The sequence below is a fragment of the Medicago sativa genome, chromosome 3 (genome assembly GCF_051527215.1).
Source record: "Medicago sativa cultivar Bolivia chromosome 3, Bolivia_mono, whole genome shotgun sequence".
Lineage (NCBI taxonomy): Eukaryota > Viridiplantae > Streptophyta > Magnoliopsida > Fabales > Fabaceae > Medicago > Medicago sativa.
The window spans coordinates 3,417,442-3,431,085 of NC_140751.1; the positions used below are offsets into that span (position 1 = coordinate 3,417,442).

The 13,644-nt window shown below is 36.5% G+C and overlaps 1 protein-coding gene and 1 long non-coding RNA gene across 2 annotated transcripts in view; both read left to right on the forward strand.

Moving 5' to 3' along the window:
• The window catches only part of LOC146934953 (F-box/LRR-repeat protein At3g26922-like), a 52,553-nt gene extending 46,056 nt beyond the window's left edge, over positions 1-6,497 (forward strand). The window contains exon 2 of the mRNA XM_085757562.1: positions 5,778-6,497. Coding sequence (XP_085613688.1) covers positions 5,778-6,497 — 720 coding nt within the window. The remainder of the gene's footprint in view (positions 1-5,777) is intronic.
• Positions 6,498-6,700: 203 nt separating this feature from the next.
• On the forward strand, positions 6,701-7,864 carry LOC146934956 (uncharacterized). The gene is made up of 2 exons (XR_015030082.1): positions 6,701-6,921; positions 7,605-7,864. It is a non-coding gene; the product is annotated as an uncharacterized LOC146934956 (long non-coding RNA).
• Positions 7,865-13,644: the final 5,780 nt, after the last annotated feature.

The window sequence follows — 13,644 nt, forward strand, 5'->3', positions numbered from 1 at the left end:
AACTGTTGTAGGTTCAATCATTGAGATTAGTCCAATCATTGACTCTTCTTGTCTGAAATGTGATCTTGTTCTTCTTGGACTATCTTTGTTTCCAATGATTAGCTCCTCAGGATGTGAAGACTTGTGTTTGAATGTGTTTCTGGGAGGATCTTCTTGATGTGAGCCATCTTGTGCTTTATCAGAAGCAGTTTCATCTTGCGCTTCTGATGTGGGTTCAGCTTCTGGACTATCTTCAGACTCAGCTATCTGATCAGGTTCTGGAGTAGCTTCAGGAACCTGTATCTCTGCAAAACTTTCACCCTGCTTTGAAGTTTTATCTTCAAGCTCCTTGTCATCAAATTTAACGTGCATAGATTCTTCAACACAGAGTGTTTCTGAATTATACACTCTGTATGCCTTTGACCTTTCAGAGTAACCTAAAAAGATTCCTCTTTGGGCCTTGGCATCAAATTTCTTTAGGTAGAGCTTGTTGTTCAGAATGTAACAAGTACATCCAAATTGATGAAAGTAAGAGATATTGGGTTTTCTTCCTTTAAAGAGTTCATATGCTGTTTTCTCCAAAATAGGTCTAATATAGATCCTGTTTTGAACATAGCATGCTGTATTCACTGCTTCTGCCCAAAAATGTTTTGGTAAATGGTTTTCATGAATCATGGTTCTGGCCATTTCTTGTAAAGTTCTATTCTTTCTCTCTACAACTCCATTTTGTTGTGGTGTTCTAGGAGAAGAGAATTCATGGAAAATTCCATGTTTTTCACAAAAAGCTTCAAATGGCTCATTTTCAAATTCTCCACCATGATCACTTCTGACTTTCAAAATTTTTGATTCTTTTTCAGATTGAATTTGAGTGCAGAAGCTACTGAATACATCACACGCAACATATTTACTCTTTATGAATTTCACCCAAGTCCATCTGCTGTAATCATCAACAATGACTAATCCATATCTACTTCCATATAAGGATGCAGTACTTACTGGTCCAAATAAATCAATATGGAGTAATTCTAAAGGTCTTGAGGTTGAGACAATGTCTTTGGTTTTAAAAGATGATTTCACAATTTTCCCTCTCTGACATGCACCACAAAGTGCATCTGAATGATAGTCAATGTCTGGTAGCCCTTTCACAAGTTGTAACTTACTAAGCTTAGAGATTAACCTCCAGTTAGCATGTCCCAACCTTCTGTGCCACATCCATTTCTTATCATTCACTGATAGTAGGCAGATCACCTTCTGATCAGCCAGTTCAGAAAAATTGATTTTATAGACATTGTCAACTCTCTTTCCCTTGAACACAATGGATTTGTCTTTCTTGTTGATTACTGTACAGTTGGGTTTTTCAAAAAGCACATCATAACCATTATCACAAAATTGACTTATGCTCAAAAGGTTATGTTCAAGACCATCTACCAACCATACATTATTAATTGAGGTAGAGGAATTACCAATAGTTCCTGTACCTATGATCCTGCCTGACTGGTTGCCTCCAAATTTCACATTTCCTCCCTCTTTCATTGTTAGGCTGAGGAATATGGACTTGTCTCCTGTCATGTGTCTTGAGCAACCGCTGTCTAGGTACCATGATCTTTGCTTTGGCACTGCTCTTAGACATACCTGCATCATTGACATTTTTAGATTTAGGTACCCATTGTTCTATGGGTCCTGGAAGGTTAGTACTTAAGGCTTTACTCTTCACTTCTTGTACCTTGTGCTGTGAGTTGGGTTGCTTCTGATTAACCATCACCTTAGGTTTTGGTACTTCAGAAGCAGCAACTGTCTTCTTCTGAAACTTAGACTTCAGAACCCCAGATTTTGGTTTCACCAGACTCTGAGGAATAGGTTCTGATCTTTTCAGGATCCTAACCTTTGAAGTTTTGGAATCAGATTTGATCATAGCCTTTGACTTAGAGTTCTTTGGCTTTGAAGTAATCTTAGCCTTAAAACTGGAAGCTTCAGGTTCTGATTGAACAACAGTTTCCAACTCAGCCCCTTCTGGTACAAAGAATGTTTTCAGACCTTCCTTGATGCATTCACAACAAGACTTTAGATTGGTTTTCTCCAGTTTCACTTCTGGAAAACCAATTCCTCTGCCATTGTTCTTGTAAATGCTATAAATCATAGAAGCCACTCTGCTTCTGTCAATGCCAGATATAACGAAGTCTTCAAGAGCAATTTCATGATTACTTAAAGGTTTTTCATTACACTTTTCTTGTAGCTTCTGACATAAGAACCTGAGCTGGTCTTCATATGTTTTACACATGAAGTCAAAGCCCCTAAGTCCCTGTTCAGAAGCTTTCAGATCCAATAGAGTTGATTTTTGCTGTTGTACCAAATCAGCATATTTTTCTTTTAAATCCTTCAACTCATTGGTTCTTACTTCAAAATGTGTAAGAAGTTCTTTAAGTGACTCAACAAGTTCATCTCTGGGAATTTTGGAATATACCTCATTTTCATCTTCTGAGTCTGAATCTGATCCAGCTTCTGAAGTTGCTGTTGCTACCAACCCAACAGCTACCTTTGCATCTTCATCAGCTTCCTCTTTATCAGATCCAGATTCACTACCCAAATCATCCCAGGTTGCCATTAAACTCTGCTTAATCTGCTTCTTGAGTTTGCTTGGTTTGAAGGTAGACCTCTTTGACTTGTCCTTTGACTTTTCTCTTTGAAGATCAGGGCATTCAGCAATGAAGTGACCTGGCTTCTTACAGTTGAAGCATCCCTTCTGATCTTCTTTCCTTGAGCTTCTGGAGTTACCCCTTCTGGAGAGAAACTTTCTGTTCTTCTTGGCCAGATATTGAAGTCTGTTTGAGAGCATGGCCATTTCTGCAGCATCTGGTTCAGAATCTGAACTTGACTGTTCTTCCTCTTCAGATTCAACCACTTTGAGAGCTTTTGATGACTTGCCTTTGGATGGAAGAGCTATTGATTTACTCTTCTTAGTAGACTCATGTTCATTAAGACTTAACTCATGAACTTTGAGAGAAGTAACAAGATCTTCGACACTTAAAGTGTTTAAATCTTTAGCTTCCTCAATGGCAGTCACTTTTGGTCTCCATCTGGCAGGTAAGCTTCTGAGTATCTTGCTTACATGATCAGAAGCAACATAGCTCTTCTTTAGAATCTGTAGACCAGAAACTAAGGTTTGAAACCTTGAGTACATCTCCTCAATAGTTTCATCATCCTTCATTTTGAATAACTCATACTGATGTACAAGCAGGAGAGCCTTTGCTTCTTTGACCTTCTTGCTCCCTTCATAATTTGAACAGAGAGAAGCAAACATAGCTTTAGCAGTGGATTTGTCACTCATCTTCATGTATTCTGCTTTGGGTATGGCAGTGACAAGAGCTCCTCTGATAATATGATGCTTCTTGTAAAGTTTCCTCAGTTCTGGAGTATGTTTCTTTCTATCCACAGCAGCTCCTTCTTCATCAAGGACTAAACTACCAACGCCGTCTTCCAGAATATCCCACAATTCTTCATCTAGGCTCATGATGTAACTGTAAAAATTGGTCTTCCACCAAGAGAACTCTTCAGCATCTCCATTGAACTTTGGAATTTTTCCAACACTGGTTTTCTTACTATCACTATAATCATGTGAGACATTTTTATAGCTAGTATCACCATCAGGAGGAGGAGTAGTCATGTTTTTCTCAGATCTTTGACTGTTGCACGGTTAAGTGATACACAACAGACCAAGGCTCTAGATACCAATTGAAGGTGAGAAAAAACACAAGAAGGGGGGTTGAATTGTGTTTTTGGAAAATTCTTCGTTTCTCCTAAAAACTGAACACACTGATCAGAAGCTAAGTGAGACAGCTTCTGAAGTGATAATCAGAATCTAAATGCAGCGGAATAAATCAGAGAGAGAGAAGAAGAACGACACAAAGCAATTATACTGGTTCCTTCCACAATCCGGAAGTAGTCCAGTCCCCCTTGCACTTCCAAGGAGATTTCACTATGAGTAATATCTGATTACAAATGCTCAAGCACACAAGCAAGAGACTTCCAATGCTCAAGCACACAAGCAAGAGACTTCCTTTGCTCAAGAACACAATCAAGAGACTTCCTGCTCAAGCACAACTGCAAGAGACTTCCTAACTAAACAAAATTACACAGAAAATTGTTTAAGGTTGAACACTTGATATACAATCAGAGGTGCTCACAATACAAATCAGATACAGACTCAATGGACTTAAGAATTTCTAAGATATGACTTTGAGACACAGAAATTCTAAGTGAATGCAGAACAATTTCAGCAGAGGTTTGGTACTTGTGAAAATCTTTTTGAGTCTTTCGTTCAGCGTTCTTGCATTACCAATTCTCTAGGTCTTCACTCCTTTATATAGAGGTGTGAAAGAGACGTTGTGAAATTGCCAGCACACCAAAGAGTCGTTGTTGAAGCTTGATCTTTCACCAATGATCTTTTGCCTGATTTGGTTGTTGTCCTATGAAGAACCAATTTGAAATCCATTCCTTATCCAAAGGAACATCTATGCAGGCGAGACCGTATTCTGGAGCTATTTTCTTGTCTTGAAGTGCAGACACAAAACAGAGTAGTGGAGAACGTGGTTGTACAATTCGTACAAAGTACAATGTCAACGCTTTCGTCCAAATTGCAAACACATGCCTTCAAACACCTTTGAAATGACCGTTGCAAACTCCACTAATCCTTTGTTTGTGTTTTCGAATCCAATAGACAGCTTTTGCATTGATGATTCTTCAATTCTTGATTCTTTGCAAATCCAGTTGATATTCAGCTTCTGGTGAAATGGCTTCTGATGAGGCAGCTTCTGATGATGCAGCTTCTGATGAGATGACTTCTGCAGCTTCTGATGATGCAGCTTCTGATGATGTGACTTCTGGACCTCTTGTCTTCAGGAGCACTATTCTTCAGGAGCAGCTTACTTCAGGAGCGCTATTTCTTCAGGAGCAGCTTGACTTCAGGAGCGCTTTTTCTTTAGGAGCAAGTTGCCTTCAGGAGCGTCCAAGCTTCAAATTTTTGTTGTTTCCATAGCTCTTTATTTGCTCATTCAGAACCAATGATGATGTAACTTTATAATTATGGTCCTGTACACTTGAACAAATATTAGCTAATCCAATTTACAATTTTTAATACCTTGTTATCATCAAAACTCTTTAAGATTTATTGTTAAACACATTTTGTTCCAACAGAAATAACTACACTTCTTTGAAATTCAAACTACAACTGCCACAAGTCGACAGTTTTACTTATTTGAAAACAAACTTAAAATACAAACTGACTTAAAGAATAACTGTTGATAACCACCTTCGAAAACTGCTCTATCGAAGTCTTCTACCATCTTCGAACCCATATTTGCTTTCAATACAACACTCTGTTCGAATCTTCTTTAAATCTAGGTCAACTATACTTTGACCATATTTATTACAGCTAGTAAAATATATTGGCTAACACCCATTTCTATTCCAACCTCAAAAATGTTATTACTCTCTTAACGGTAAAATACATCACTAACGGTCACTTACCGGTAAATAAAATAATTACTACGCTCTCTAGTAACTTGGTAAAATAATACTCTTACTAAGCACTAAAAATAGTCCTCAACTAATTTACAAAATTACCCCTACTCTCAAAATGACCAAAATGCCCCTAAGTCCAAAATGACTAAAATACCCTTCTACACCGAATTCTACAATTCCCAACCAAAAATACACACAGATGCAAATAATCACATAATAGCACACACAACACACATAAATAAATAATAAAATAAATCTAGCGAAAAATCGGGCTGTTACACTCAACAGCTATCCGTGCTCTCAGTTTGCACTACAATCATTTTATAGGGATTAGCCTATACCAAAAGATTATAGAATATGCTTTTTCACACAATGTCCAACAGCTTCGAATCAATTATGCTATTATTCGACACCTTCCACCATGCTTCTTTTCATCTCATACTTTAACCTCCCTTCATCTTTCTTGTTTTTCGCTTAAAATTGCCCCAACACAAATATTTCCAAATTCTCTCAATTTCCCAGCATTAACCACTATGTCTCTAAAGCACCTTGCCTTTCGTCGCAACACAAGTGATGGTTGTGTCGACCCCTTTTCCACATTTAAAATGTTGAGTACTTTGATCGTTGACCAATGTGTACTTCTTGATGCACAAAACCTTCGCATTTCAAGTCCCAAGCTTGTCAATTTAACTATATGTATGCATGATTCTGATCCTTGGACCGATTTCAGAACCGCTTTTGGAATCGAGTTATATGCTCCAACTATTCATACCTTTGATTATAATGGTGGTAAATATATTCCAAAACTTTTTGGGAGCAAGAGAGTTCTCTCTTCTATCAAACATGTAAATATTCATTTATCGGATTGCAAGGGATTGGGAGAGAAACCATCAGTCCTATTCAACTGGCTGGTTGAACTTGCTAATATCGAATCATTGACTGTCAACTCAGATGCTCTTACGGTACGGACTTTATATTTTAACATTACTGCTGCTTTTTAGATTGTATTTATTAATTTTGGGAAATGTTAACCAATGCCCCCGGGGCACTGGTTAAGGAATTATAAAAGGAAATATTGTATTGGAAATTGTGCATTCTACTTTTTGAAAGTTAAAAAGTGTTATTTTCAAACTTGATTTTTCTTTCTACTTTTAGTTTTTTAACTAGTGCCCCGGGGGCACTGGTTAACAAGACCCAATTTTATAAAAAATATGACTTGCAACTAATCCTAAAACTTCTTGTTTGCTTACAGTCACTTCTACTTTCGTGATTTTTGGAAGGTTAAGTTCCCTTACATGTTGCGTAACTTAAAGTCACTGAAAATAAAAGCGTTCCAACCACCGGAGTGGATACCTGCCAAAATGGTGGACTTTTTGCTTCAAAACTCACCGTCAGCAAAGGTTGAGTTCATCAAGTCATAATAAGGTGAATGGTGCATCCAACAACATTTTAAAGATAGTTTTTTTTGGTTTAGTATTTTCATTTTTGCATCCTTCTATGTTTATATATATTTCCCACAATGTCTCTAGTTACAATAACTTACTTTCAATGGATATATTATAAAACCCTTATTTAGAGAAACAGATGTGTGTGTGCAGTGTATGCATCTAGTTTAAGAATTAAATTCTAGCTCACAGAATCAACAAGCTTTAATCTTTTTTATACATCATGTTATAAATAATTTATTTTCATTCACTTAGTTCTGGTGTAATTCATACCAACTATACATGTTTGTTTGTGTAAATTGAATTCGGTCTAGAAAATAAATGATAGAAATATGAAGAACTAATACCTATATGTTGAGGAAACAGAGAAACTAGAATGTGCATAATGGTAATGGAATTGATTTTCCATGAATGTGTGTGTATGCATGCATTCACTTGTTATAGATTTTTGTTATAGAAATTGCTTGTAAATAAGAACTTTTATGATAAAGGCTTATGCTATAAGTGTATAATTAAGTTGTTTATCCGATCAGTGCCACATATAGTTTGAAAGATACGATTGCATAAACAAATTGTTATTTTATATATATCTTTATTTGGTTGTTAGTTGCAAATTTTATGAATTTTTGTCTAGTTAAACAGTTATACTAAATAATTATTCAGGGTGTTCTGGTGAATCCGGTCATTTATGAGGGGTCAGGCAGGCACAGATGGATGTTGCATGGACTGAGCCATTTGGTCCTGATGATCTAATATGATTTCATTTGGTTAATTTATTTTCTCAAATATGTAAATGTTGTATCTGGTGTCTGTGCCGGTACTTCATGAACCGCTTGTTCTTTAGTATTGTTTATGTAAAACCAAATTGAGATGAGGTGTTTTGGTTTACTGTGTTCTAAAATTGTACTGCTCAGACAACGTAATTTTGTTTTATTTTTTTATCTTTTTCAAACCAACAAGTGTTTGTAAATTTTTCAAGTGTTCTATTCTAGTACTTCAAACCACGGTCCAAATGCAGTACAAATCATTGAGTTCCTATAAGGTGGGTAGTTCCAATGTTTTCAAATTTTATTTAAAAATAGTTAAAATGCGGTCAAAGCTTAAGTATATATTGACCCATCCGACTTATAAAACCGTCAGGTCACCGGTTTTTATCGGATTTAGCTAGTTCACACTAATTTGATAGCATATCTGATTTGAACTTTGCTATATATCCCGAATTAGTTTTCGGGAAACAACCCGAGCGTGTATTTGTAAGCAGCTTTGCTTTAATTATTGTTGACTAAATCCCTGAATTTGTGGAAATCACCCAAGTAGTGGTGATAAGTAGCCAATCAAGTGCCATCGGGATGTTTTCTGGATAAATGTTTTCGGGATGTTTAGCATTTTTCATCTGATTTATTATTCAGCTCAAACCGGTTACTTTATTGATTCTCAGTTGGACCAACAAGTAACCAGTTTAGACGGTCCAAATGCAGAACAAATCATCGAGTTCCTATAAGGTAGTTAGTTCCAATGTTTTCAGATTTTATTTAAAAATAGTTTAAATGCGGTCAAAGCTTAAGTATTAACCCACCTCTGTCATATCAGGTCACCGGTTTTTATCGGGTTTAGCCGGTTCACACTAATTTGATAGCATATCCGATTTATTATCAAGCTCGAACCGGTTACTTTATTGATTCTCAGTTAGACAGCCCAGTTTTGAAACATTGGGTAGGTCTTTTTAAAAGGGAAAAGACTTATGAGAAGCACGTTTATATTGCAACAAATGACTATTGGTAAGCTATTTAAAAAGTTTTTTTTTTTTTTTGTCATAACAATAACAGCCTGTAAGCTTTTAAAAATGTTTCACCCGCAGTTTTTTCTAGATTATTTTTGAAGGATGGTGGGTAATTTACCCACCAACCAATGAAAATGAGCAATTTATTAGGATGGTGGAGATTTAAAATGGAGAAAACTTGAGAGAATTTTCAATGGAGAGAATCCTAATCCGTTCATGGATAACACCTATAAAGGTGAATGTTCATTGGTTGAGGTAAATTACCCACCATTCTTTCATGGGTACCCTAGTTGTCACCTTCACCGGCACTAACTTAATTTTGGACTGTAGTTTAAAGATTATATTAAATTTTACTATAAATTATTGTTAAGATTAGAAGTGCCAGTAAGTGTTCTCGTGAGCTTAACTCAGTTGGTATGGACAATGCATAAAATATGTAAGGTCTGGGGTTCAAACCCCAGCCACCACAAAAAAAAAAAAAAAGAAGCGCCAGTAAGTAAAATGCACTACACAATTAAAGGGGATGCGCGATAAACGTGCATTAACGGAAAAATATTTATTTATTCTAAATTTTAACTAGAAGCAAGGGTTCCAAATTTTGACGAATTGAAGACATAAAGTTCGACCCCAGCAATAAGAAAAGACAATTTTCAACCCTTAGCAACAAGATTGAATGATGATCCTCTATTGTATTGTTTGAGCTATGTAATCTATGAGTACTCTTAAATTATATTCAATATGAGACTTGTGTTTATCCATTATATCTTTTGCTTAATGCTTTTCATTGTTTGATCAACTTAGTAATGATTTTAAGGAAGAATTCACTATCAACACTATATTTTGTAATCGGAGAACTCGGTGTAGTGTTATATGGTCAATTTAATTACACATAGGAAATTCACATGTGTGAATAATAGTTTAACGTTCAATCAAACTTTTGATGATACTAATTTTTTGTCTAATACATTAGAGTGATGTATATGATATTACAGAACTTGTTCATGAAGGAAAAAATCTGATATTGATGAAATTATAATTGTTATTGATACATAGAGGGAGCGTGACCTATATATATGGTCAACAACATCAATAATAAATGGGCGATAATAAATGGGCTAAATACTTAGAAAGGAAACAAATAATGAAGGTGAGAAAAACACAAGAAGGGGGGTTGAATTGTGTTTTGAAAATTTTTTCGTTTCTCATAAAAACTGAACACACTGATCAGAAGCTAAGTGATACCGCTAACAGAGAGAGAGAAGAAGAACGACACAAAGCAATTATACTTGTTCCTTCCACAATCCGGAAGTAGTCCAGTCCCCCTTGCACTTCCAAGGAGATTTCACTAAGAGTAATATCTGATTACAATTGCTCAAGCACACAAGCAAGAGACTTCCTATGCTCAAGCACACAAGCAAGAGACTTCCTTTGCTCAAGCACACAAGCAAGAGACTTCCTATGCTCAAGAACACAATCAAGAGACTTCCTATGCTCAAGCACAACTGCAAGAGACTTCTAAACAAAATTACACAGAAAATTGTTTAAGGTTGAACACTTGATATACAATCAGAGGTGCTCACAATACAAATCAGATACAGACTCAATAACTTAGGAATTTCTAAAAATGAAACTTTGAGACACAGAAATTCTAAGTGAATGCAGAACAATTTCAGCAGAGGTTTGGCACTTGTAAAAATGTTGTGAGTCTTTCGTTCAGCATTACCAAAACTCTAAGTCTTCACTCCTTTATATAGAGGTGTGAAAGAGACGTTGTGAAATTGCCAGCACATCAAAGAGTCGTTGTTGAAGCTTGATCTTTCACCATTAATCTTTTGCCTGATTTGGTTGTTGTCCTATGAAGAACAAATTTGAAATCCATTCCTTATCCAAAGGAACATCTTTTCAGGCGAAGCCGTATTCTGGAGCTGTTTTCTGATAAAGCCAAACCGCAAGTGCACGGCCTATCGAAGTAATAGTAGTAAGTAAAAGTATCGTTCCGCTAGGGAGTTGTTCAACTTAATTAACCTTTAGTGAATGATTAGAGGGAGAGAAAGTTTAGTAAAAAGGGGTTTTGATTGCTGAAGATAAAAACAATATTAATAAAAAGCCTCGGGATCATTGGTTCATCATAATGACAAATCCTTCACTAGACAAGACCTAAACATCTAATTTCATGATTTACACACTAATTTCTAAAGACCGGTTTCCCTTAGCCCCTCACCTTTCCGATGAAAGTCCGGTGAGAGTTTACTTCTAGCAACCAAGCCTATTTCGCTGACATGATTACTAGAAGATGCATAGAGGATTGAAACTACTCTTTGTCTTAATAATTGCAAAGACTATTTCACTGTTTTGCAATTATTGTCTAGTTTCACTTGTTCCAACATCAAGACTCCGCTCTCGCTTTATGAATTGATGTTTGGGATGATGGATTAACGATTATCAAACCCTCCGCTTTCGCTTCCACAGTTTGATAATTGTTAATCCACGTTAAGACGGTGAATCTAGATTAGAAATTAGGGTTACATAGAAATTAGGGTTTAGGCTTGTTTTGTTTAGGATTGAGTCATTAGACTCCCCAACAATCCCAAGACGAAGAAGTCTACTCACTCATGTTCATCGTAGACATGGGGGAAGAAGAGAGATAAACAGTAAAATAAATTGCAACGAAAGTAAAAAGGAAATAAAGACTTTTTATTGAAATAATACTTGAAATAAGCAAAGTAAAAGGTGAATGTTTATGGTGGAGAGCTACTCTATTTATAGCTTTACAATCGACTTAGAAACTAAGCAACTAAAAGGGTAAAACAGTAAAGCTGCAACAGGGTAACTTGGGCCCGAAGAAAAAGCAGCAAAAGGGGCTTCTGGAGGTGGCACGGCCGTGCCACATGTTGGCACTGGCCGTGCCAAGCTTCTGACTTGGTGGGAACATATTTTTGTTCCGTATCTTCGTATTTTTGCACTGTATTTGCTCCAGTCCTCTTTCTTTTGCTCCAAGACACCTTCCACCATATATTCGTTCCTAAAATAAAATAAAAGACAATTTAAAGTAAAATATTCTAAAAGGAAATAAAATGCAATATAATTAAATCAAATCTTATTTAAAACTAAACTAAATAAAGCATTAAATTAGACTATCTATGACTCATCATTTTCTTGTCTTGTAGCGTGGACACAAAACAGAGTAGTGGAGAAGGTGGTTGTACATTTCGTACAATAGTACAATGTCAACGCTTTCGTCCAAATTGCAAGCACATGCCTTCAAACACCTTTGAAATGACCGTTGCAAAGTTCCACTGATCTTTTGCCGTCCTTTGATGAATTTCGATCCTTGAAACAACTCTTGAATTCTTGGATTTTGCAAATCCAGTTGATCTTCAGCTTCTGGTGAAATGACTTCTGATGAGGCAGCTTCTGATAATGTAGCTTCTGATGATGTAGCTTCTGGACCTCTTGTCTTCAGGAGCACTATTCTTCAGGAGCACTTTACTAACTTCAGGAGCGACTTTGCTTCAGGAGCGCTTATTCTCTTCAGGAGCAAGTTGCCTTCAGGAGCGTCTAAGCTTTAATTTCGTTGATTTCTTTTGCTCTTTATTTGCTCATTCAGAACCAATAAATGATGTAACTTTTTAACTGTGGTCCTGTACACTTGAACAAATATTAGCTAGTCCAATTTACAATTTTTAATACCTTGTTATCATCAAAACTCTTTAAGGTTCATTGTTAAACACATTTTATTCCAACAAATAATTCTAATGTATATGTCTCTAATATCCCCTCTCAAGCTGTTGTGTAAATATCCTTCAATCCCAGCTTGGAAATGAAATTGGAAAAAGGAAGAGGGTCAAGAGGTTTGGTTAGGACATCAGCTAGTTGCTGAGAAGATGAAACAGGCAGCAGATGAAAAAGCTTTTGTTGTAATTTTTCACAGACAATATGACAGTCTAATTCAATATGCTTCATCCGCTCATGGAATGAAGTGTTGGCAGCGATGTGACGAGCATATTGAATGTCACAATAAAACAGGGCTGGTGTGTATGAAATTGCAGATTAAAGTCTTGAAGTAAGTAAGTCAGCCATTGTATTTCACACACAGTTATAGCCATGGCACGATACTCGGATTCCGAAGAAAATTTGGAAATAGTGGGCTGCTTTTTGGATTTCCAGGAAATGAGAGATTCACCAAGAAAGATAGTGTAACCTGTGACTGATTTTCTGGTGTCGGGGCAAGTAGCCCAATCTGAATCACAAAAGGCCTTCAGTTGCAGGTGAGAGGTAGATGGATAGAAGAGACCGAGACCTGGGCATGATTTAATGTATCAGAGTACTATTATGGCAGCTTCATGGTGACTTGATGTTGGCTTGCTCATGAGCTGACTGAGTTGTTTGACAACATACAAAATGTCAGGCATGGTATTAGTGAGATAAATGAGTTTACTCACCAGGTAAGAAACCTATCGGTTGTAAATGGGTCTATAAAATTAAATACCATGCTAATGGCACCATTAAAAGGTATAAGGCTAGATTAGTCGCTAAAGGATATACTCAAGTTGAAGACATATATTTTTTTTGATATTTACTCTCCTGTTGCTAAATTAACAACTATTAGATTGCAAATTGTACTTTGAAAAATATGAGGAGATAAGGTTCTAGTGATCCAAGAAAGCACCATGTTGATCCAAGATACCAACACCGCACCGGGAATTTTGCTAGGATGAAGGAAGAATGGACTTCGTGCATCCTGCAATGGATATTTGATTGTTTTGGATCCGGTCGGATTAACATCGGGATCACAATCGGAATTTGATTCGTTCATCGTGTTTGATGATCGGAGAAAGGTTGAAGTAGAAATGTGGCGGCGGAAGGGATAACCAAAACCCTAGGTTTCGTCTGATACCATAATACAAAACTTGTTCTCATGAA